The 23,499-nt window shown below is 42.6% G+C and overlaps 1 protein-coding gene across 1 annotated transcript; it reads right to left on the bottom strand.

Annotated features, from left to right (window-relative positions):
* Positions 1–1,975: 1,975 nt before the first annotated feature.
* On the bottom strand, positions 1,976–19,367 carry arhgef26 (Rho guanine nucleotide exchange factor 26). The gene is made up of 12 exons (XM_022768974.1): positions 19,153–19,367; positions 16,897–18,645; positions 16,123–16,174; positions 15,812–15,954; positions 13,625–13,681; positions 13,008–13,168; positions 10,048–10,200; positions 9,750–9,879; positions 9,088–9,162; positions 8,717–8,806; positions 8,083–8,237; positions 1,976–2,189 (listed from the first exon to the last, which is right to left on the bottom strand). The coding sequence occupies exons 2-12, from the start codon at positions 18,550–18,552 to the stop codon at positions 1,976–1,978; spliced, it is 2,886 nt and encodes a 961-aa protein (XP_022624695.1). The 5' UTR covers positions 18,553–18,645; positions 19,153–19,367.
* Between the last annotated feature and the right edge of the window lie 4,132 nt (positions 19,368–23,499).

The following is a 23,499-nucleotide window of genomic DNA, read 5'->3' on the forward strand; positions in this document are numbered from 1 at the left end:
TTGAGTCATGTCACTAAGATTGCCACCTACACAGGCCCACAGCAGTCACACTTAACGCTATTACTGCAGTCACTTTGTCTGGCTTAGACAGCTCAGTGGCTAATACGAGTGACCCACTCTAGAAAACTAGTTTTAATTTTGAAAAGCAACACAAAACTGGACAGTGGAGATGTGTGGGATTTTTCAACTATATCAATTTATCAGGATGGAGTAAAGACCAAACATGAAGGTGTTTCTTTTCAGGACAGCAGTACTGACTGCCGTCTTCACACTTTGATATATTTCTGTCCGGCTGCAACAAACAAGTGTTTTCATTATCCATCAAGTCCAATGTGACATCTTCATGTGACAAATGTCGTGTTTCGTCTTAAAAGCCCAAACCCCAAAATGTTCAATTTACAATCATAGCAGAGAGAGGGAAAGGGAAACCACAAATGTTCATATTTGAGAAGCTGAGACCAGAGAATTTATTATTTCTTACAGATGACTCAAACCTATTGAGCATTATCAAAGGTTATGCTGATTCACTGGTTAAATGACTGACTGTAGCAGTTGTACTCTAATCCCTTAGCGGCTGTACCCCGTGCTGAGTGGTTGTTAAGCTGTTGAAAATAACTATTCCTGTCTGAAATGAGCCTTGCTGTAAGGTTACTATGTTTAACTATCATTTACTCAATCCCCTCTATTACACAATTTAACAATTTAAATGTTAAAGCTGAAATACATTTTTGAAATGAATATAAAAAAAATTTCACCTTCCATGGATTGAATCTTTACAGCCATAGTCATAGAGTAATACAGTATGTACTTATCGAACATTTGGCTGATTTGAGAAAAGGTTTTAAAACAGGTGGAGAGCCATTTAAAGGCAGCGCTATTAAACAATGGAGCTGAAAAACCACAGCTTCTGTAATGAGAATACAGAGGGAGGTTCTCTAACTACACAGGAATGAGGAGGAACAGGCCCTGTGCATATGAAAACACACCATTACAAAGCTTTGAACCAAAGTAAATAATTACAGTGAAAACTGAGTGTGTGTGTGTGTGAGCGAGCATATTTGTGTACATGTGAGAACGTTGCTAATGCTAACTAGAACAAATACACCCTGTATGAAGTCCAATATATGACAGATCCCCTTTGTTTGTGTGGGTTATGTAATCTATGTAAACAACTTCGCTCTTTAGTCTATTCCCTCTACAAAGAGAGATGGGATTGGTGGTGGTGCTGGTGGGGGGGGTGGGGTGGTTTGAGTTTTATCCATACGGTTACAAGCAAGAACTTCAAGGACCTTCAATCCAGCTGAATATATTTCTAGGGCAGATGTGTGAGTAATCGTTTTGCACATGCAATAAAGTTCAGCAGACTTTAAACAAAGGAAGTTGCTTGCCCTAGAATAGATGGTTGTGTTGCAAAGCATTCAGTCAACAAAACAATTATCCGGTACAGCTGGTCTGTGTTACAGTACGACTGCAGACTGTAAAACGCAATAATAAACTTCATTTCCTAGGTCACATAAAGAAGAACAGTGAGGCTCAGGCTGCGTCTAGAGAATGGCTGTAACAAAATATCCCTGTGAGCTGTAATGGTCCAAAATGAGACTAAGAAATAAAAGCTAAGGAGAGAAGGGTGAAGGGATTCTCTTACTTCAAGCTAAAAAAGCATACTAGAGCACATAAAGGTAAAGATAAGGGAGTAGGAATCTGTTTCAAGGTGAAGAGCAGGTCCTGAGCCATTTCTCACAGAGATGTGTATTCAGCCATGGAAAAAACTCGCTCTGCTGTCTTGACTGGAAATCAAACCTTACGAGTACCCTGGCCTACTAATATGTACGTAGAAAGATGCAGGAGTGACGTTATGTCAGAGGCAAAAATGATTCACCAGTTGCTTTACAGCAGATCTCGTAAATCTGTAACTGAACACAAGTGAAACGAAAACAGCAAAGTTACGAGGCACAAAGGTTACAAAATAAAGTACTCACAGCAACTCCGTCCCCAGGATCATGGGCACCTTTTCACCGGAGTGGTTGCTACGGAAACGCAGACAGAAAAGATGGTTGGCGCCGGCTTGCCGGGAGCTAAGCATGCTGGTGGTGCTCCTGACCGGTGACAGGTTGAGATCTTCGGGCTGGCAGGAACCCACCCAGATCTGGTCCCTCAGAGCGTAGTCTATCACAGTGTAACTCTCCTCACTGACAAGAACACAGAGAGTGAAAGAAAGGTTTAATGATGTTTCATTTCAGGTATTCAAGATGTGTGGTCTGTGTATGACAGTGGTTTTGGTGATGGAGACCTTGAAATGTGTAAAGTGGACTTGTGATTGAGAGGCTGCCACTTTGGATCGTTATTGTGGCCTCAGTTGAACATTCACTCTCCTGTCATGCAACAGCCAACAACAAAAGAATTTTTACATGGAAATGGACTTTACACAGTTCACCACACATACAAATACAGCTCTACAGTTATATGTGCTACACATACACACATATTGCTGCTTTGGTGGAAAACTACGGGAAATTGAATTTGACAGTCAAATCAGCTCACTGAAAAGCACTACTCCTGGAACCGTAGCCACCAGTCAATGCAGTTAAATACCGATGCAAAAAAACACAAATGAGACTAGTACACTTTCCATTTTGTAATTTTAAAATAAACCGTTGTCTAGAAATCCAGATAATCAGATACTCTTTTGGCAACTTGTCATTTGAACACAAATGTGGATTCAGCTTCTTTTATTCAAGTTCTCTACCAAACATTTAGACAAACATTAGTATCATTTAACCAAAGGTTGTTTTTCATTTTGACTTTTTGGAATGACTTCTTTATGCGTTTCTCTTCCTAAACGGTTCCTGTGGTAGTCTGTTGAAAGCCCTAGTCCACAACTGGTGCAATGTGCCCTTCAGCCCTAAATGTTACAGTCTGTATTCCTGGATATGGTGCAACAGCCTCCAAGTGGAGAGTGGAAAAATATACCATGTTGTTGTTACTTTGTTTTTCCAGTATTAAATTAAATCAAAATGTTTATAAAGATTAAATAGTGTCGAAAGAAACTAGTGTCTGTCATGGTAACAGATATTTCCCTATTGGTTAATTAATTTAAAGCAAATTAAATAAATCTAATATAAAGAATTGCTAAATATTCAAAGATTTAAATAAATTACCAAAATCATATTGGTGCAATAATAAGAATTGAGTACAAAATACACAATATTTGCTGATTATTGTGTACCTGCTACACCATCCATCCCCCCACATATCAAATTTTAGCTCATTGTTTTCAGTAGAGATCCAGTTTCTTGGTGCCTCAGCTGCTTGACCCATGAGAGGCTGCACACCGTGTGGTTAATCAAATTCACCTGGATTTATAAATCAGCTGTCACATTATGTCTCAGCATCTGTGCCAGTCAAAACTCCACATATTCAGCCGTCTAAATGTCCTTACACTAAATCAGCTGCCCTCTGGTTCCTTTAGTACATGCCTACATTTCCCATGAGTACCATTACCTGAGCATGACCCCGTGTCTAGCAGTACACAGAGTTAGTTAGAAACATCTGGAGCTGGTTGGAAAGCATGCTCCCTCTAATGTGTGTGTGTATGTTTTTTTTTTTTTTTTTTTACAGCGCTCTGAAGAACAGAAGCTTAAGTCCAGCTCATGTGTTTTATCAACCTGAGACTGGAGCTCTGAGACGCTGCTGGACAGGAGCTAGCTTCTTGTAAACCAGAAAATCCATTAGTGTACAGTCATGCTGCACGCGCGCGCACACACACACACACACACACACACACACACACACACACACACACACACACACACACAAGCAGGGACAAAGCTAACGGTTAAACAAACAGTAGCGAACAGTGTATCTTACCTATGTCTTACTGTCTCACTGTTTCACTTACACACACAAACCCTGTACTCTGATGTTGTGACTGGTTGGAGAATCCAGTCACGGTTGGAAGGTTCTCAACAAGGTTCAACTGTTACCCCTCAGTCCCTATTGTCCAGCAGTCAGTCAAGTTAAAGCCTGCTGCCCACAACCAATTAGACTTCTCAGAGGAGGAGAAAGAAAGTAGAGGGAGAGATAGATAAAAGCAGAGGGAGTGAACAGGACAGAGGGAGGGGGCTGGAAGTGGAAGAAAAGATGCTGCTCTGTGCATGAGGGTAACCAGACTGAACTGAAGCTTAAAGGAAAAGTTTGACATATTAGAAAATATGCTTTTTTGCTTTCTTGCTGAGAGTTAGATGAAAAGATTGACACCCCTCTAATATTTGTTAAACATGAAGCTGTGGAGCCAGGAGCCGGTTAGCTAAGCTTAGCAAAAAGACTGGGGCATGAGAGCAGCATCGATCTTCTTGTCTAACTCTCAGCAAAAAAGTGAAGAAGCCAAAATGTCAAACTATGTCGTACATCTCTTCTACCTCATACCCCTATTTTCAATCTGCTTTACTAACCTACAAATTTATCACGGTAAGTTTTGTCAAAAGCTTACACAGGAGTGAAAATCTTAAATTCCATTTATCTGTAACATTGCACCACCTTGCACTATGAAAATAGACCCTGTCATTTTCTTTTACCTTAAAAGGAATTAAATGGGATATTAAGGGGATATTTGGGGTTAGAAAATCATTACAACTGACCAAAAATAATGAAAACTTCCCCACAAAAATCAAATTAGGGGGGATTATTTTAATGTTTGTTTTTTTAATCAGGAATCTTGGGACCCTTGAGAACTCTTTAAACATATTCATATAGTCCATTAAAAACACTTGAATGTATTATGTTCAATTAATGTATCTACATGTTTAGGGTAAACCCCTTAATTTGCACCTAAACTAAAGATACAAATTAAGGAAAACATGTCATGTTATACATGTAATTTGTCCCTTAAAAATATTGTTATTAATATTGTTTGGTGGTAAAATAAGAATCCCTGGATTTCAGGGTGTCAGTATTTGGCTCTTACAGGCCCTACAGGTAAAATGCCTGGAATGCCATTTACATGACACTGGGGAATGGGATGGGAGAGGAATCTGCATGTTTGTGAGGTGAGTTCTCTGATGGGTGCGTGCGGGTGGATATGCAGAGTCAGATCATTGCTAACTGAAGGAACGATGGTGGGAAATAACTGAGAAATCCTGTGTCAAAATGTGTAAGCGAGGCATTCAAAAATAAATTAAATAGTAGGAGAAAGAAAACCTTATCTCGTCACATCAGCTATTTACTCAGAAGCAAACACACAACCCTGCTGGTATGAAAATCACTCCAGTTTTAGAGATAGCGCAGGCATCTACCACACGTCATCACAACTGTGCCAGCTGCCATCTTACTAGTGTACAACCCCTTCTCCAACACACAAGCAGAAGTAACACAAATCAACAGAGAGATGTCGAGATAGGACTCCAAATCAAGCGTGCACGTACATACACAGTCACACACGGTGAAAGCAGAATGTTCTGGTGCAAAGCAGGAGTGTTGAGACTAGGCACACTCACACAAACAGCGGGAGAAAAAAAACAAAAAAAAAACAGAACAGAACATGTTGGGACTATAGACTTGCACACACACACACGCACGCACACACACACACACACACACACACACACACACACACACGCACACACACACAAAGATAGGACAGACAAAAAAGCCACAAGGTCACGACTACCAAAAAGAACAAGAAAGACCAGAGAGAAAGAGAGAAAAGAGAGAAATTAAAACCTCACCCTCAATAATACTCAATGTTTAGATGATGCCCAGCATCACACAGGAAAAAGGGGGGAAGTGAAGATGAGAGAGGAGCCAGCTGGTGTGGACTGGGTGTTATGTAAGTGTTCCTGCAAGCCAGAGTGCAGCAGATCAACACTTTCCCCCACTGCGTGACAATAGCCCAGTCTGACATGGAGCTGGTTTCCAACAGCCAGTTTCTTCTTGGATCAAGTTTGATCTTGATAAAATAAACAGATTTGTTAAGCTTGAAGTCTCACGAAACTCTTATTGGATGATTTATCGCCACTCCTTCCTACAATAAACCAAGGGCAACGAATAATAAACACCAAATATGTAAACAAACAAAACCAGAGGCTTAAACTTTGTTTTGTTGTTAGTTCTTAAATATTTATAACTGCAACTAATATTGATTTTTACTCGTTAATCTGACAATTATTCTGTCAATTAAAATCAACTAATTCTGCTTTATTTAATGACAGAAAATAATAAAAATTTTCATCAGTTTCTCAGAGTCCAAGTCTTAATCAATATAAAAATCAATATAAAACAGGAGAAAGTGGAACCAGAGTTTGTTTTAAAATAACTTCAGCAATTCATCAAGTGCCAAAATCGTTGCTAGTAAATTGTGTCAAATGACTAATTGTTTCAGCTTCGATTTGCAACTTGTTCAAAGCTGAGCCGATACAGACATTAAAATAATCTGACTTGATATAGCACATACAATACTAAATTTATTTTCAGTTAAATGCTACTGAACCCCCAACCATCCCAACATTTTGGGATTTGCAATCAAGTAACACAGTCTAACAACCCCCTCCCACACACACCCACACACAAAAAAACACATTTGTGCTCTCTTACTCCTGCATATTAAGAAAAATAGGCCAATAAAAGTGAAAACATGTTCAGGTCGTAGGTATGTTTTTCTCTACTGTGTAAGTGCTGTTGCTTTGACCTTTTCACCCCTCCCCTCTGGTTTTCACGATATTTCTGGAAATGTAAGTGAAAGGATTTGAGCATTGGGTGCAGTTAGCCGCTTGTAAGCCATCACTCCCCTCCCACACGCTCCAGGTCATAATGACGAGGGAAAGAGCCGTTATACCATTATGTCTAGAAGGGTTTGTGACCTGGCGGTGCCTGGCTAGCCTTGTGTACCCCTGGTGTGTTTTTGTTTTGATGACTGCAGATGGAGTGCAGTAGAGTAGCGTGCCACAGCAGGGCTCCAGTACTGCAGTACAAAACAATATTATAACAGCTTCTCCCATTCAACTGTGCACGCACACACAAATACACACACCGATTCCGGAGAACTCCCTTTCCCAAATCCCTCTTCCAAACACAGGTTTGACACCACACACCGCTGGAGCCTGCCGTCCAGGATCAGATTCCCAGAAAAATATCACATGGAATGTTTCTTTTCTTTTCTTTTCTTTTTTTTTTTTAATGATTCTTAGGAATTCTGAGTTTGCGAGTGGCGGGACAATCAGTTCCAGACACAGAGGGAGATGGACGGGAAAGGATTTTTTTCTGGCACAAATAGACACACATGTGCACAAACTCCCAGACTACACGCACGCAAATGAGAACCACATCATTCTGAGGAAGTGCTGTTTAGGGCTTGCTTCATGGTTCTGCTTAAAACCAGAGGAAACAGGAGGGGAAGGAGGACTGACTGACAGGGCTGACAATGAGCAGGTCCACTAGCTCCACGTGATTCATGGCACCAGGACGGGTTTAAGCCTCGACAACCTTCATAAAATAAAGCTCAGATCCATAATCCCAAGTCGCAGTAGGTTCAGGTAACTGCACCTGTTCATCTTAATAAACACACCCATGAAGCAGGGGGACAGAGTAGAAAACCAGTGCATTTGCAGTGATTGTGCAGTGCACTGCAGGTGCCAATCCCTCTCAACTCTCTCAGCCCTGCTGATAATGACTGAACACTGTGGCTGTGACGCAACTGTTATTGTTATTGTTTCATGTATTCTCAATGTTTCATTCTTTCTTTTCAGCGTGGATCTCTTTGTGTTTTTTTTTTTTTTATCTGAACAGGCTCAATTCCCAGGACAAGTTAAAACATGAGAACAATGTCACACACCCTGTACTCAGGGTCTAAGCCATATAGAGTTCTCACATACTCACACACACACACACACACGCACACGCACACGCACACGCACACACACACGCACACGCACACACACGCACACACACACAGTGAAAACCAATGGCTTATGGTTACACTTTCACCCTCAACATGTCGGAACAGGTGAGTTATGAGCAAAGCCGGTGCACCAAGGCTACGCTCGCGCCAGTTAAATCAAACACAGAGCCTGTGTGCAATGTCCAGCTCACCTCTTCTTCCTGGTCACAATGAGGACGTCGTTGAAGAGGAAGAAATAGACCTGTTGCCGTGACGTCCGCTTGAGGAAGATGCCGTTGTCTTCCACAAAGGCTGTCAGCTCTCCTCTCTTTACCATCCACCTGGAGGATGAGACCAGGGGGAACGGCTGGGAGAGAAGAAGGGAAATAAATGTGACGAACAGGAAAAGACAACATATCTAACCAAATAAAGTATTTTAAAAATGTTGGTGCTGTCAGGAAATGCTAAATCACAGTTTGCGTGTGCATGTGTGAACAGCTGGCTATGCAGACTGAGAATATGTTCACTTGACATCTGTGAATCCCAAATGTGCCAACAGATATTTCCCACACTACTTAGACACACTTGCGCCTGCCAAGCCTTGTGTGCATTACGTGTGTAGATACTCGATACTGCCGAGTGAGAGTGACTTGACGGTGGTGTGTACTCTTTGTATTGTTGCATCTGCATGTGTGCACAAGCCAGTGTATGATTTCATTAGGCCATGTTTTACATCCTTGATTACTATTTAAACGAATTCTACTGTGCTAAACTATTACCTTGAGGCTGTTCATGTGAGATATGAGTTAGAATTATGTTGTTTTCAGCAGGAATACATGTCCATACCTTAATCTTGAACTCCAGCTGAGAGTTGATGGTGTACATCATTTCCGTTCTCTCCATTGTGCGAGCTCCTTCGTTACACTTTCTGACCACCTGCTCACACACACATATACACGCAGCATCTGTTAATCACAATGACTGATGTGCTAAAATTTATGAAGTACAAGAAGAAAAATTTGATTTTTCTATTGTGTATTTGCCTCAAAGTCTTCACCAAAATATAAATTTTTGACTGCCTCGCATCTCTATAGCACTACGAGGAGGCTCAAGAGAAATATTATGTACAGATATGTGTGAAAGTTATGAAAATATAAACACATAAAATCCAGAATGTGGTGTGTAACACTTCAGGTCGACTCATTGAACCCACTGACCTTGCTGACCGCTTGTAAAGCCTTCTTACACTCCTCATATTGTGTCGAGTCTTTAGGCGTCTTCTGACAAATTGTCTGCAACACAAGGGGGGGTGGGGGTCAGGGCACAAATAAGTTGCACTAATTCTTGCCATAAAAAAAAAAAATCCGGCATAACATACATTCTTGCACAAAAAAATCCATAACAATTCATTTCACGCATGCGCACTACACTCTATCCAAGGCCTGCTAAAATATTGATGCCTAAAGGCACTGTGGGAAGAAATGAATTGAAACCAAACTTTCTCAGGATCCAACAGCCTCTTAGTTTACGAGCATAAAACCCAGAGTCCCTAGAGAGACACTGACGGAAGACGGGAGAGAGGAGGATAAAAGTAGAGCACGAGAGAGGAAGGGAGGGAGGCACAGCAGGGACAGAATAATCTGGTGCCAAGGGAAGCATGAAACTGAAGAAGAAAAAAAATATTAAAAAGGAAGAACGAGGGGGAGAAATCAGTTAGCATTATTAAGGATTGGTATAAGGTCACGCAAACTTCTGTGAGGTCAGAACACACCCTGAGTGGAATTAGTCAGGGGACTATGACTAATCAAACTGTTGCGTAACAGTCAATGTCTAATGTAATTCCAAAGCTCGTGCTACTGTTTGTCTTCAGTGCACTCACATCCATGAGCAGGGGCAGACGAGTGATCCTCTGCATGGGCAGGATGAGGAAGGAGATCATGGGGAGGTTCCTGCAGTCTGGGTGGCCCTCTATCCTGGTCAGCACCTCCTTAAAAGCTGGATTCTTGGACCTGCAAGAGAGGACGGAGGGAGACTGGGTGTTCAGAAAGAGGAGTAACTGATGAAACACAGAGAAACGAGAGGGAAAGCAAACTCCCTGGTTCAAAGTGTCAGAACAGTCATGTCGGATCAAATCTGAGAGAGATATGATAAGAACATGCGTTTGCTCGGTCACTCACACCAGCCTCTGCAGGGTTCTCTGCTGGTAGACCTCATTGGAGCAGTAAGTGACGTAAGGATCAAAGTTGGACTGAGCGTGCCTGCAGACGATGTCGCTGATGTCGTCGATCACTATGTTCTGTTGGTGCTTTTCCTCCAATTCCTTAAAGAACCTGAGCACAGGATGAAATGAAGGGTTAGTATGTCAGTGATTCACATCGTACATGGCAACAGCTCGAGTCCGAAGCGTCAAATCATGAGGCATCCCACACTAGGGAGAATATAGGATATAATGACAGATACAAAAGTCAGGAAGGCAGGAAGCACTGCCAACACCTTTCTTCTCAACCTGCTGCAAGATCACAAGAGGAACTCCCTGCCTCTTAAAATAGACATAGCCTACCATTAACCATAACACAGAGGCTTTTCCTCTTCCTGAGCACCACCAGATGGCCGGTTTAACGGCACGCCACATGAGAGCTTCAAGGGAATAAGTGTTTTTGCATGCGTGGTCCAAGGTGACAAACAGGAAACTGTTGCACAGACACAGGACGCTGACCTTGACTGGCTGGACCGAGTTTGAGCTCATCTGCAAAAGCACCTCTCATGCCCCTACTGAGCCCCATCCCTACCTTCTCCACTCACACGCGCACACACACATACTGTGCTATTACTATCTATGGAAAACAAAGCTTCTTGTGATCATGCGGCCTTGTGTCAAAGCATGACCCTGTGCCCTCTGAGCTGTAACCTTTCTAACTAGGGCACAAGTACACAGGGCAACAGAAAACACACACACACACACACACACACACACACACACACACACACACACACACACACACACACACACACACACACACACAAAGTGTGGCTCTTCAAGTTCAGGCTGCACTCACTCCTGGGGCAAAACCCGCTGACCCTAATAACAGCATGTTGTCATGAGGGAAGAGGTCAAGGGACGAGAGTTAAATCAGGATGTTGAAAATAAAGAAAAAAAGGAAATGCCCAAAATTAGACGGCTAACCAATTATGAATGAAAATAAAAGAGTTCTACCAGCACTCACTGCTAAATTTATTAGGCCTCAGGGAAATGCTCTCTCCACCGCTCACCATCACACGCAGTCTAAACAGGAGTCTGCAGGTGGAGAGACATTATGCTCTGTTTTCTTTGAGAGTGCTCAACTCAAAGCCTGACTATCTGTTTCAAGTGAAACATCTTGTTTAACCAGTGCAACGGGCCTCTTCATATCTCTAGATCTGCTGTCTCTGCGTCTCCCTGCCCTCCACTCTCCCTGGAGCTACGCAGGTTTGAGTATTTAGGCGGGGAGGGTGAAGTATCACATTAATGTGTGTGGCCTGTGCATTGGAATGAGAAAGGTGAGTGAGATGAGCTGCAGCACGTCTGAACGCAGGAAGGAATTGTTGAGGAATTTACAGGTAACCCTATTTGTGCAGAGTGGGAATGAGGTGTAAATAGATGTACAAATTCCCTCCATGCAAATCCTCATGTACCGACTAATGTTCAGAATATGAGGGGTAATATTTTGTAGTAGCTGCTTTAATCCAGATAATGGAGTCACATGCACATGTAGGCGCCACAATGTATGCAAGGAGAAGAAATCTGTCCTTCTCAGGAGGGGGCTGTAATCCTGACATGGAATCCTTGAGCAAATGTCATGAACAGTTGCACGTGGGAGGCAGTGCATCCCTCCCACACACACACAGACACACACACACACCCCTTGTGTGTGTGTGTGTGTGTGTGCGTGTGTGTCGACAGCCATAATAAACTTAAACTCAGTAAATGGTCTTAAACAGTCTTTTAACAATTTTCATAAACATACACCCTTGGCAACAGTAAAAAGACTAGCTTAACCTCATTTCACACTTAGATTTATTAACCTCAAAAACTTGGTAACAACCTGTTTGAAGGGAGGTTTTGGTCAAGGCAGTACTAAGGCAAGTGTGGTAAATGTGGTCTCAACCAAGCCAAACGGTAGTCAACAGTCCCTATAGCAGTCTCGTAGACTTAAACATCTGTAAAACAGTGATTTTAAAGGACATGAGACTGCTGCAATAGTCAACAGTTACTTCAGAACAAGAGCAGACACCGTTATTCATAATGAATACTGAGCTGACAAAATCCAATAGGGTGAAAAACTGTCAATCATCTGTAGAAATAATGATGCCTGGTCCAGCACAGTAATTGCTGAACCAGCACAGTTTTCACCAGTCTCAACTTTCATGGTTTCCATCAGTTTATGGGATCTTTGGAAGTTCATGGTCACCTGGCCATGAATGCCATTAAACAGTCCACATGCATGCACTGTAAATCATGATTGACAGCTAAGCTCAGGGGGCTCATAGCAGCAGATTTTGGACATTGCATTTACATGCCCTCACCTCTAAAAACAGGAAAAAAAATACTGACATGTCCAGCCTGTTTTTTGAGCTCCCTCAAGCAGCGAGGAATGTTCATGACAATATAACCATCGCAAAGCTAAATTGTTGTTTTGTTCTTTGTCGTTTAACTCAGTTTGTTCCTTGCTTCTTCCCAGGCTCTCCTTTCTGTCTATCACCATGTAACCTTATATACAGTGTATGTACTCACAACCAGAAATCCGCTCACTGCTGTGTACCCACAGTCGTTCACAAGCAGAAAACAGGCCAAAAGAATGGTATCAGCATGCAGTAAATAGTGTTTACAGACACACCTCACATGGAATGAGTGTGGTCTACCACTGTTAAGTGCTCTTAAACAAGAGAATTATCCAGCTCATTAGCAAAAACCAAAACCCACTAACACTGACAGAGTAAGTAAAGCCAAAAAACACCAGCTACTTACTGTAAGTTCTTAACATCCGAAAAACACTTCCAGACACATAAACACAGAGAATCTTACACGAAGGCACATAACAATGTGCGTCTGATAATAATTCTGCCTACAAAAGCAACACATTACAACTCAGCCACTTACTTCTTGCTCGCCTCACAGACGTCAGTGATGTTGGAGAAGAGGTGGTGGTGTTCGGTCTTGGTCATGGCCTCGCTGAGCTCTGCAGAGTTCTTGAACATACGGATCAGGATCTCCAGACTGTGGAGATAAGAGTGCTCCGACGAGATCACCTCGAATATGGCCTAATGAAGGACAGGAGAGAGCGAGTTTGTTCTTTCGTTCATCACATGCAACTTTTCCTTCAGTTACCCCTCTAGGTCCTGACTCTGTGGGCTGCTATATGAGGAAGGTTCTGACATGAACACATACATGTATGTATGTTTGGCATGCTATTAAACAATACCATGCACTTATATTAATCTGTCAATCAATCCATTAGTCTCGTCATCCTTAATATGACATGGATTCAGGTAAATATCAGAATTTATGTCCTTCTCCTCCCCTTTACAATGCATTCACTTAAAGGACATAATAATCCATGATGCATGTTTCCTGCTTCACTCCTTTAATGGATTTTTTATTGGTCCAGTGGAGTTTACAGAGAGCGAATGGACGGCTCTACTCCCCCAGTGTTTGGTAAGTCTTAACTAAGTGCATGTGTTCTATTAGATTGACTCTGAACCAGAGTAAAAATATACCTCTTGTCTTTTGCGTTCCTCCTGACTCATCAGCTCAGACAGACCACTTTTCTTGACCTGAACAGAAAACACACTTTGTGAAAAATCAAAGGAACGATGCATGGAAACATTTCAATTACAAAGTCACACTTGTCTGACTACCCTTTGCACTTATTGAACGGGTGTGTGCGTGCCTGGTTTGCGTGCCAATGTTGTCCTCATACACAAAGAAAGGAACACTTCGCATACCACACTAAATAGAGAGCCAATTAAGTTGTTGTAAAATGAGGACGAACATAAGATATTCACTTAATAAAAATGCGTGGCGCTAGTGCACAAATAGGAAATTTGTTGTATCCACAAAATTCTAAAGGGAAAATGGGCAAAAAGGGAAAAGAAGGGAAAGTGTATGTACGTGTTGGTATGTGGCTGAAAGAGTTAGTCCAGAGCTATGTGAATAGGAATGAAACAAAGCAATCTTTTGGAATGGACAGGGTGTGGAGAGATATTGAATTAATCCGCCAGTGGCTTGTTAGATTGAAGGTATGGTTAAACAAAAAATTAAAAAAAAGCCTACGTCTCATGTTTGACCAAATACAGCCAATATGACCTGGGGCACATTCACATTGTACTTACCTGATCACACATGTAGGCAGAAATCCTGAAAGGCCATATTTCCTTACTTTCATTACCTTCTCGTCCTGTTTTGGTATAAAAGGCACAAGGAAGTGATACTGCTCCTGGAGCAGCCTTCCTTCTCTCTAGTATCTGCCCTGAAGCCTTCCGCAAACACTGAGAACAAACAGACCTGCAGCAGACCAAACATCTCTATTCCTTTCACACATCCTCTTTATTATCTAGCGCTCTTACTTTCTCTTTCACCAAACCTCCAATCTTCGATATCAGCAATGACTACTGTTGCTATAGAGTTTTTCCTGCGCCCTGTTGTGGCAACTGAACTGTAACCTGATTTTCAGTTTCACTGGGTGTAACTAGAACTATGTCAATTGGGTGTCATTATTCAAAGGCAATTATAAGTTCCCTTTCTGAAGCTTGAATCTAGGTTTTCTTGTTTGAGCTCCAAGACAGCTCCACCACCTGAAACTGCAGCGGATTATTTCCACAGAACATAACACTTCTGGGATATGACATATCATCCAAATCCTTAAAGCGAAGGAGAGCTACACAGCCAGAAAGAGAGGGAAGGAGCTAAGTGAGGGGAGATGACAACCCGTATATCTGGTTCTCAGCTTCACTGGAAATCATCTTATTTCCTGTCACACTAGGGCAACGACAGCATCGTGCCAGGATGTCCCGCAAACTGTGATAGTTGAGCAAAATTCCTGACGAATTATGTCTTGTATTGTGTGGAAAAACACATTCACACTAACAGATCCACAGCTGTAAAGCAGCTGTGACGGAGAAGAAAGCTTTCTTTGGTAGAGTCTTGGTCAGCCTGGTAGTGTCGGACTGCGCTCAGTTCACCTCTGCGTCTTGCTGACATACACAAGATGACCAGGGAAATTTTCTAAACATCTTTAGTTTCAATCTAATTTCCTATTTATTAGAGTCTGTGTGCATATTATTCTCTGGCCAGCAATTCGAGAACTAATCATAAATACCTCCCTGACCTGTTTTTGCTCCCTCCTCACCAAGTAAACAAACAGATGGGCATGCCCAAGTAAAAAACTAAATTAGCTCATTCACTTCCGCTATCCTTACATTCCAATCCTTAACTATATTATGTAATGCAGAGCCACCGCACTTCTCTCTAGAGGCAGCATTTTAAGCATATTTGCAGTCTGACGAGTATGAGGAGTTTGCCAACACACTGGCATAAGGCCCAGCAGTGCTTCCAAGGCTTCCTGTGGGTCTGGCTGACTGTCTGCCTCCCTGCCCACCCGAGTCCTAAACGAAATGCTTCTGTACTCCTTGATAAACAGAGTCAGGGGCAGAGGAAGGCAGAGACAGTGGGAGGATGGGTATGGACTGTGGCCAAACTGGATATGACAGCATTCTTCAGAGCTCTCACATTCCAAGGCTCCACAGCCACAGCACTGAGTGTATACTATATGTTTGTATGTGGAGTGGTTGTAGAGAAAGAGTGAGAAAGGTAGAAGAAGAAGAATGGAAGCTACCACAACCCGTGTGTTTTTGTGTGTGTGTGTGTGTGTGTGTGTGTGTGTGTGTGTGTGTTTTATATCTGACCACACTGAGCTGGCTCCAGGAGATGCGTATGGGTCTATACTGCACAACGATGCCGTTATCAGCACTGGGTTCTTTGGAATCAGCATCTTCATCTGAATCATTATGCAAGGCCTTCTCCTGGTAGTTCTGATACAGCTCCTCCTCTGAAACATCCAGTTTTTTTGTCAGAAAGATCCATCATGTTTTAGTAGAGAGAAAAAAAAAAAAAGATATTGTTGATTTCAGAAAGCAACAGAAAGGAAAACCGACAGTAAAAGAGTAAAAAATGAAACGAAAAGTGTGGTGAAAAAGAACAGACGGGTGTTTCTCACCCTCACTGTCAAATGTCCGTTGAGAGGTCAAAAGTTTCTTCTTATCTGGACTCTGAAAGAGAAACGCAGCACAAATGTAACGACATGGACAAACTAAGGGAGCAGCCAGATACTCACGCACAGTCAATGGAACAGGAGTGTGTACCTCTGTCACCTGTCCATGACCTGTCCATGACCTCTCTGGTGACACCCTTCACTGACCCCTGTCTAATTACAGAACCATTGTGGATATAAGTGTGTATGTGTGGGCACTGTGTCACATTACATCATGTCTGCTAACAACCACACTAATTGTTTCCTTGTAAGGCCTTGTCCCAGCTTCTGCTGCTGCAAAGTTTGTTCCACAATACTCAGTCTGTGCTGTGATTTTATAATTTCTTGGACTTTACCCCATGTTGAAGTAATCTTTGTGCACAATTAAATATAAACCCGTCAGATGGATTATGATTAACAGAATCAAGAAATCTCAATCTGCTACGGCGAAGGAAAAAAACATTACAATACCAGAGTTCACAGGGCATTTCCAGGGCTGTCTGATAGCTGAGTTCAGTAACTGGCATGTAGGAGTGGTAGTCGGTATGTTGGTATATGTCCACTTAACTCATTAAGTGAAAGTGCTCCTACTCCCATATGTGTGAATGATATTGCAATTGTTTTTTTTTGCCAGATATTTCACCCTTTTACCTCAAGCACACCAGTATTTGTTTCTTGAGTGCATCCTTACACTTCCCCTTTTGAACCCACCACCACTTTTTAGGACTAAGGTTTACCCACCTTGTTTTTGCCAGTGCTGGTAGACTTTTCTGTCCCAGGACTACAAGGCTTTGAAATCCTGGGGCTGGCAGGTTTGGGTGTCCCCCGACTTACAAGTTTGGGTGTCCCAGGGCTCGCAGGTTTGGGTGTCCCAGGACTCACAGGTTTGGGTGTCCCGGGACTCGCAGGTTTCGATATCCCAGGGCTCGCAGGTTTCGATGTCCCAGGGCTCGCAGGTTTCGATGTCCCAGGGCTCGCAGGTTTCGGTGTCCCAGGACTGGCAAGTTTCGGTGTCCTAGGACTCGCAGGCTTGGCTGCACCAGGGCTAGTGAGGCTTACGGTGCCAGGACTGGCCGGGCTCACTGGTGAAGCTGGATTTTCCCCGTCGAGCCCTTTGATGACAGGCTGTGACAACCGATGGACCTTGAGATCTACGCATGGGACCTCCAGGTCTACTCCGCTCACAACAGCCCTCCTATAGGATGTACTCCTCAAACCTCTCCTGAGTGTCCCCGGGCTCTCACTTTCTCCCTCTGTCCCCTCAGTGCAGTCCCCTCCTGTGGAAAAGTAGGCTCCTGTCTCCACCATGCTGAGGGCTTTCAAAGCTCTCTTGGAATGATCCAACCCCAGCCGCCCTGCCAAACCTTGGCCTTGCTGCCCACAGGGAGGCGCCTTGTTCTGCCGAACATCAGATGCTAAACCCTTGGGAATGAGCTGCTGGGTGCCCATCTTCAGGGCAGCTGGACTGTGGGTGCTGAGGACGATGGAGGGAGTTACAGACGGAGAAAGAGAGGGAGAGGGAGAGGGGGAGGGGGAAGAGATGGAAGAGGAGGAAGAGGCAAGTCTGGTGTCCTGCGAGGATGCAGGCGAGGATGAGGACTGTCCGAGGAGAGCCTGTGCTCTGTCGGCCGGTGATGGGGAGCGTGGGGTCGGGGGGTCTGAGGAGTTGAGGGAAGAGAGGGAGGGGATGCTGGAGGTGGAGCCTTGGGAGGGGGTAGGGGTACGGCAGGCTGGGGGAGAGGGGCTGGATGCAGAGGAAAGGGAAAACAGTTCATGGTGGTTGTAGTTGTTGTTGTTGTTAGGGGTGCGCTGAGACGCGACAGGAGAGGAACGGTTCATCAGAGCAGCAGCTTCAGGTGAGGCTGAACTCGTCCCAAATGCTATCTGGTCTTTCTGTGAGCTCAGACCGAACGGACTGGACATGCGTTTCTGGGAGTCCAGGAGACGCTTTTCAACCCATACTGTCTCTCCATTACTGGTTTTCCCCCTGTCACAATCTCCATTACGCACTCTGTTGTCCAGTGAAGCAGATCTGCTATCCTCAGACCTAAATTTGGACAGTGAGAAGCGTCCGTTGGAGAAGTGTCCGATGCTGATGCTTCGAACAACTCGGGATTTGGACTTGGAGGGTTTGTGCAGAATGTGCTTCAACACCACAGTGTTCCTGCCTGAACACGGGGGTGTGACCACCAGTCTCTCAGCAGGTTGGCTCAAGGTGAAGGAACACTTGTTGTCCTCCACAGGGAAGTCTGTCGTCATCACCCCATTTGTGTGGTAACTGAGGGGTCGCAGTTTGGGTTTACTCGACTCCTGGGGTTTTTTACAATTGTCTGTGCGACGTTTCCACAAAGGAGTGATGTTATTATTGGACAGATCTACATCATTGCCGATATCCATGGTTGCAACGTGCCTGCGTCCTCTTCGCTGTGTGACCAAACACACAGGTCACAGGGGAAACACTGCAGCCCTGTAGCGAACTGATTTCACCCCCTGAAGATAAACAAAAGAAGGCAATACTAATCAGTATCAAAGGGGTCAGAGCAGTGTCCAAATTCCCAAAGTTTACTCATTAACAGAGATTCAGAGCAGATACTGGCAGCTAAACTTAGGAAACATGGTGACATGCAAAAGAGAAGCCAAGACGGTGCAGACAGCTGATAACCCTTTTGTGTATGTTCACTGTTGTGAAATGCTCTAATTACAGGCACAAAGCTGACAGGATACAGTTAGCTGTGAGCAATCCCAACTGGAAACAATGGCCCACAGCAACAGTGAGTTTAGAGACCAAGTACTGTTTGTTTTTTGGGGTTTTTTTTGCTTGCTTTTTTAATCTTCTCGATCACTTAAAATCCCAACAATGTCTGTGCATCTGTGCAAAAATCACAACATAAACAGGCGTGCTGTCGTCATTTAGTAGAGACTACACTGGAGAGTTTGTGATTCAGCTGCAGAAGAAAGTAGTTATTCAGTGAGTTATTTGGTTTTTTTTTTTTTTACCTCTAGTCGGTTGCTCTACTGCAGACTGCGGTCATTGTACCTGCGCTGTCGGGAAAACCACTTTCTTCTCCAGCCGAAAGTTAGTGGGCTTAATCCAGCGTGGCATCGAAACTAAATAAAGTTTGGGAAAGCAGAGGTGGAGCAGCAGAGACAGTGAAGTTACTGTGTGGTCGAGTGCACGGCGGCAGCGAGCGCTTCTGAAGTACAGCGGGGCTGAGCTGATAGAGTTTCTATGAGGAGGAGGAGGAGGAGGAGAGGAGGGAGGAGGAGGACGAGGAGGAGGGACCGGAGCTGAGAAACAGCTCTGCCAAGTTCCCAGGAACCCACCTGTGAATCTGTAGCCAATCACATGTGGTTAACAAAGTGGAGTCCAGAGAAAACAAAAGACGCAGAAGTTTATTTATTATTACTCTATTTAGGCTATGGCCTATATATTTATTTTATTTACGGATTGTTTTTGATATTTTCTTAATGATAGCACAGTTTAACATTTCTTTGTACTGGTATTATTCCTTTAATCCATACATCTGTTGTTAGTGACTAGGCCTAGTAAAATGGTCTATAGTATCATACTATGTCATGTAGCTGACCCAAAAGTCCATTTTAAACATTCTTAACATTCTTTTGTAGAAACCTGAACAGATAAATGTAAATTAACTGACCGGCTGCTGCTGTGCACCATCGTGTGGTTTGTGCCGGAGCTGCAACAGGAAATCTTTTCAATATACAACAGACTCACAGTGTCCACTCGATCATGTCTTTATAATAACCATACAGTGCCTGATACTGTAAACTTCTCTTATGGAGTAGTATCGTTACAGTATCCATTGTGTGTGTATGTGTGTGTGTGCGTGTGTGTGTGTGTGTGTGTATGTGTGTGTGTGTTTTGCAGTGGCATTGGCAGATCTCTGTACTAAGAAATTAGTAAATATCAGATCTGGAAGGATTTATAGTTTTTCATTCCTAATCTAATGGAAATGTGTTGTGTAACTTGTGGTTGTGGTTAATTCTGAAAATTTAAGATTGCGAAACTCTATGTGTGACAAACATGTTTTCCACAAGATCCCCACATAGAAGAACCGTCCTTCAGCTGCTGAAACATTTGACTGGGTGACACGGAAACTCCTGTAGCCTACATGACAAGTACAAGTACATGACAACTTTCACAGTGAATTTAACAGGTAGGCTTGTAGCATAAATAACTGATCAGGCTGTAAACACGTGTGACATGTGTCATGGATTGTGCGCCAGTGATTCGCCTATTTTACCGCTAAGGGGCGCAATTGTCCTGCTCACCAATTATTCACGCCAGGGCAGAGAGGTGACTTCAGAACTTTAACCTAATGGTGAATTATTTATACACTGGTCACAAGTCATGCTCTCAAATAACAAAACAAGAAATATCACCTCCTTCCATTATGATCTTGAAAGATTTTATAGGCAGACATCAGACAGACACGGTGTTAAAGTGATAGGATGGATAAAAGCAGTCAGAGCTCAGAACTAAACAACTTGGTTTCTTTCTTTTTTTTTTTGAACATGTAGAAAAAGCGAAAATAAGTGAGCAAAACACATATTATTACTATTACTGTCGTCATTGCTTTATTCTTTATTGTTATATAAATAATGATTAGAATAATGACTTTGATGTTTATCACTTTGTCAAATGGCTCCCACAAAAATCCACAGCAATATTAACTGCAATGTCATCTCCAGCAACATTATACCGCCGCTGCATTTATCAGTGAAATCAACATTAACACCATTATCATAATTACCATCATTTATTACCTGAATAATACTTCCATGCTAGCATTCATCACATAGATCCCATGTGGTGTGACAATCCTCATTTTGTTCTATAGAGGAAGTGCAGCAGCCTATCCTGTTGTATTGTTTAGAGGAGCTATATGTTTCCTCATGTTGTTTGGTTATAAAAAAAAAAAAGAAAAAAGAAAAAATAGATGGCGCTTCCTCTTCCATCAGACATGACACTCACCTCTGACTGGAAGGCCCGAATGCAAGCCCCCAGAGCCGGCGTACATCCGCCCAGATGAAGAGCTCTTGAGCGAGACAGTCAATCTCCACACGTTTCTTCCAGATTCCCTTTATTCTTCCACACATCAAAGACTGATAGCATTAGCCTTGTCTGTCTGTGTGGACTGCTTTAAAACAGTTTGAGGAGGCGAAGTTATGTTGAAGAGAATGAGGGTGAAAGAACTTAAAGTGACAGGTCAATCAGGAAAAAACAAAACTAATGTGATTAATATTAATAGAACCGAGAGGATCTCATTAATCTCACGGGGGAAATTACTGAGAGGTGAGAAAATGAAGTGGGTGGCTGAATTCTGAGTTTTGATGGAGTTTGCAGCCCATCGACAAAGAATAAAGAGTTCATTTCATTTCATTTCAGAAACATGGAATGTACTGAAGAATCTAAATGTCTTCTTGAAACTGATAAAAGAGGTGGTGTTGTTCGTGAAGTATGGTGGGGAGATGTGCTGACATGTGGCTGTGAATTGCATCATTTTTTATTTTTTTCACAGTGATGGATTAGGTTTTTAGTTAAAGCAAACATTTGCTGGAGGGATGAGCTGTTCTGAAAGCAGAAACGAGTTGAACCTCAACTGCCAGGGTGGATGAACCAGTTTTTCTGCTTAGGTTATGTTTCATGGAGAAAAAGACAAAAACAGAAGACTGCTGTGAACTGGGAGCTGCATCCTTCCTAGGAACTCAAAATTAATTTTAGCCAGACAAACGTATCTAGTCTACAAGTGGTCTAGTTTATCATCTAAGGAGTCATCTCTGCTATCTACAGCAGGCATAAACTAGCTACCCTGTCCAGTGTTTCCTGCAGGTGGGTTTTCCTCTTTAAGACAGCTCAGCTCCACTGATAACGGCCACTAAGTTCATTAAGTTCATCCTAAACAGAATACTAAGCACCGCAAACATTCAAGTCAAAAAGCAACAGATTCTGACCCAGATCCATGTTGAAAGACAAAAATAAGTAAGTAAATGTTCAAACAAAAAATTAACCAAAGAAATACTCACACACAAATGCTTTAATGTGGCTTACGGCCTAAATGTAGTGTGTATTTCAGGAAGAAAAGAATATCTTGTTATACCAAGTGCCAAGGATTACCGCCTTAGCCTCCATTCCTTTGTATTTAAGCTGCTTAACCTGCAGGGTTTAACCTAAAGTGTTCACTGCTGTTGTGTGCATTTGCATTAAACTTTGTCTGACTCTGCTGATAAGATATTGCTGCAGCAAATTGCTGCAGATGTTAACTTTAGAAATCTTATTTTAGACACGTGATCTATTGAGGGTTTGAGACATTTGTTTTCAAAGACGGATTTTTCTTGTACACAGTCCAAACCGTACACTAACAGGAATTATTAACATGATTAGGTGTCTTTCTCGAATTGGGATGTTTTTCATCTTTTTGTTTTATTTTATTTTCTCACCAACCTCTGGTGGTGACCAAGGAGGTATTCAAGATATTCAGATATTTATTTCTGATATTTTTGCTTCAGGCCCAGTACAAAGAGTGTAAACAGAATTGCATCTGCAGTGCTTGCAGCATGGGAACACAGGGTAGTAGTAACAGGGTCATCTGGACAATCTACAGAACACAGTGTCAACAGTTTTTATCTAAACTGTGTATATCTGTGTTTTATCTGTTTTAAAAAAAAAAGTTCCAGTAAAAATGTGTCCACAATAACGTCTGTGGATTACCCAGAGTAACAAGGACACTGTTTCTGAAAAGATGTATACTGTTCAAATGTTTAAATATCATTATTCAATACTGTGAGCACCACAAATTTAATCCCATTCATCTCCATTTTATTGGGCTGGAAACAAAATCTATCAGCATGTAGCCGTACAGATAGACTCAACCATTTATGCCTCCTATAAAGTACATAACAGGATCACAACAACTAATGCAGATGCATCAGTAAAGCACTTGATGAGGGCAGATGCACAGTATGATAGTATCTAATCAGGACGGACTCAACATTGTGTCTCTATGACAGAATTGGCTCACCTGATGAGCAGAACTGAATATCTTTTTTTTGTTTTGCCTTTATTGGACAGATATTAGTTAAGATGCAGACAAGAAACACGGGGGAAAGAGAGCATGTGGCATGCGCTGTAAACACTCGGCCACCAGAGCGCTCTGAATCTGTTCAGTTCTGATAAAATATGAGACAAGGATTGAGAGAAAACACACACACACACACACACACACACACACACACACACACACACACACACACACACACACACACACGCCACCAGAGCAGAAGTAGTAGAAGTAGAAGTCAGAGCAGAGTGTATATGAACAG

This window comes from Seriola dumerili, unplaced genomic scaffold (assembly GCF_002260705.1).
Source record: "Seriola dumerili isolate Sdu_G_001 unplaced genomic scaffold, Sdu_1.0 BDQW01001995.1, whole genome shotgun sequence".
Taxonomy (NCBI): Eukaryota; Metazoa; Chordata; class Actinopteri; order Carangiformes; family Carangidae; genus Seriola; species Seriola dumerili.

What these genes read in the sequence shown, in the direction of transcription:
- arhgef26 (XM_022768974.1), bottom strand. Translation starts at nt 18,552, where the DNA reads ATGGATATCGGCAATGATGTAGATCTGTCCAATAATAACATCACTCCT. An exon ending in ACGGACATTTGACAGTGAGG is followed by an intron (nt 15,955 to 16,122) that starts GTGAGAAACACC and finishes TGGATGTTTCAG; the next exon opens with AGGAGGAGCTGTATCAGAAC. An exon ending in ATTGTGACCAGGAAGAAGAG is followed by an intron (nt 2,190 to 8,082) that starts GTGAGCTGGACA and finishes TGTTCTTGTCAG; the next exon opens with TGAGGAGAGTTACACTGTGA.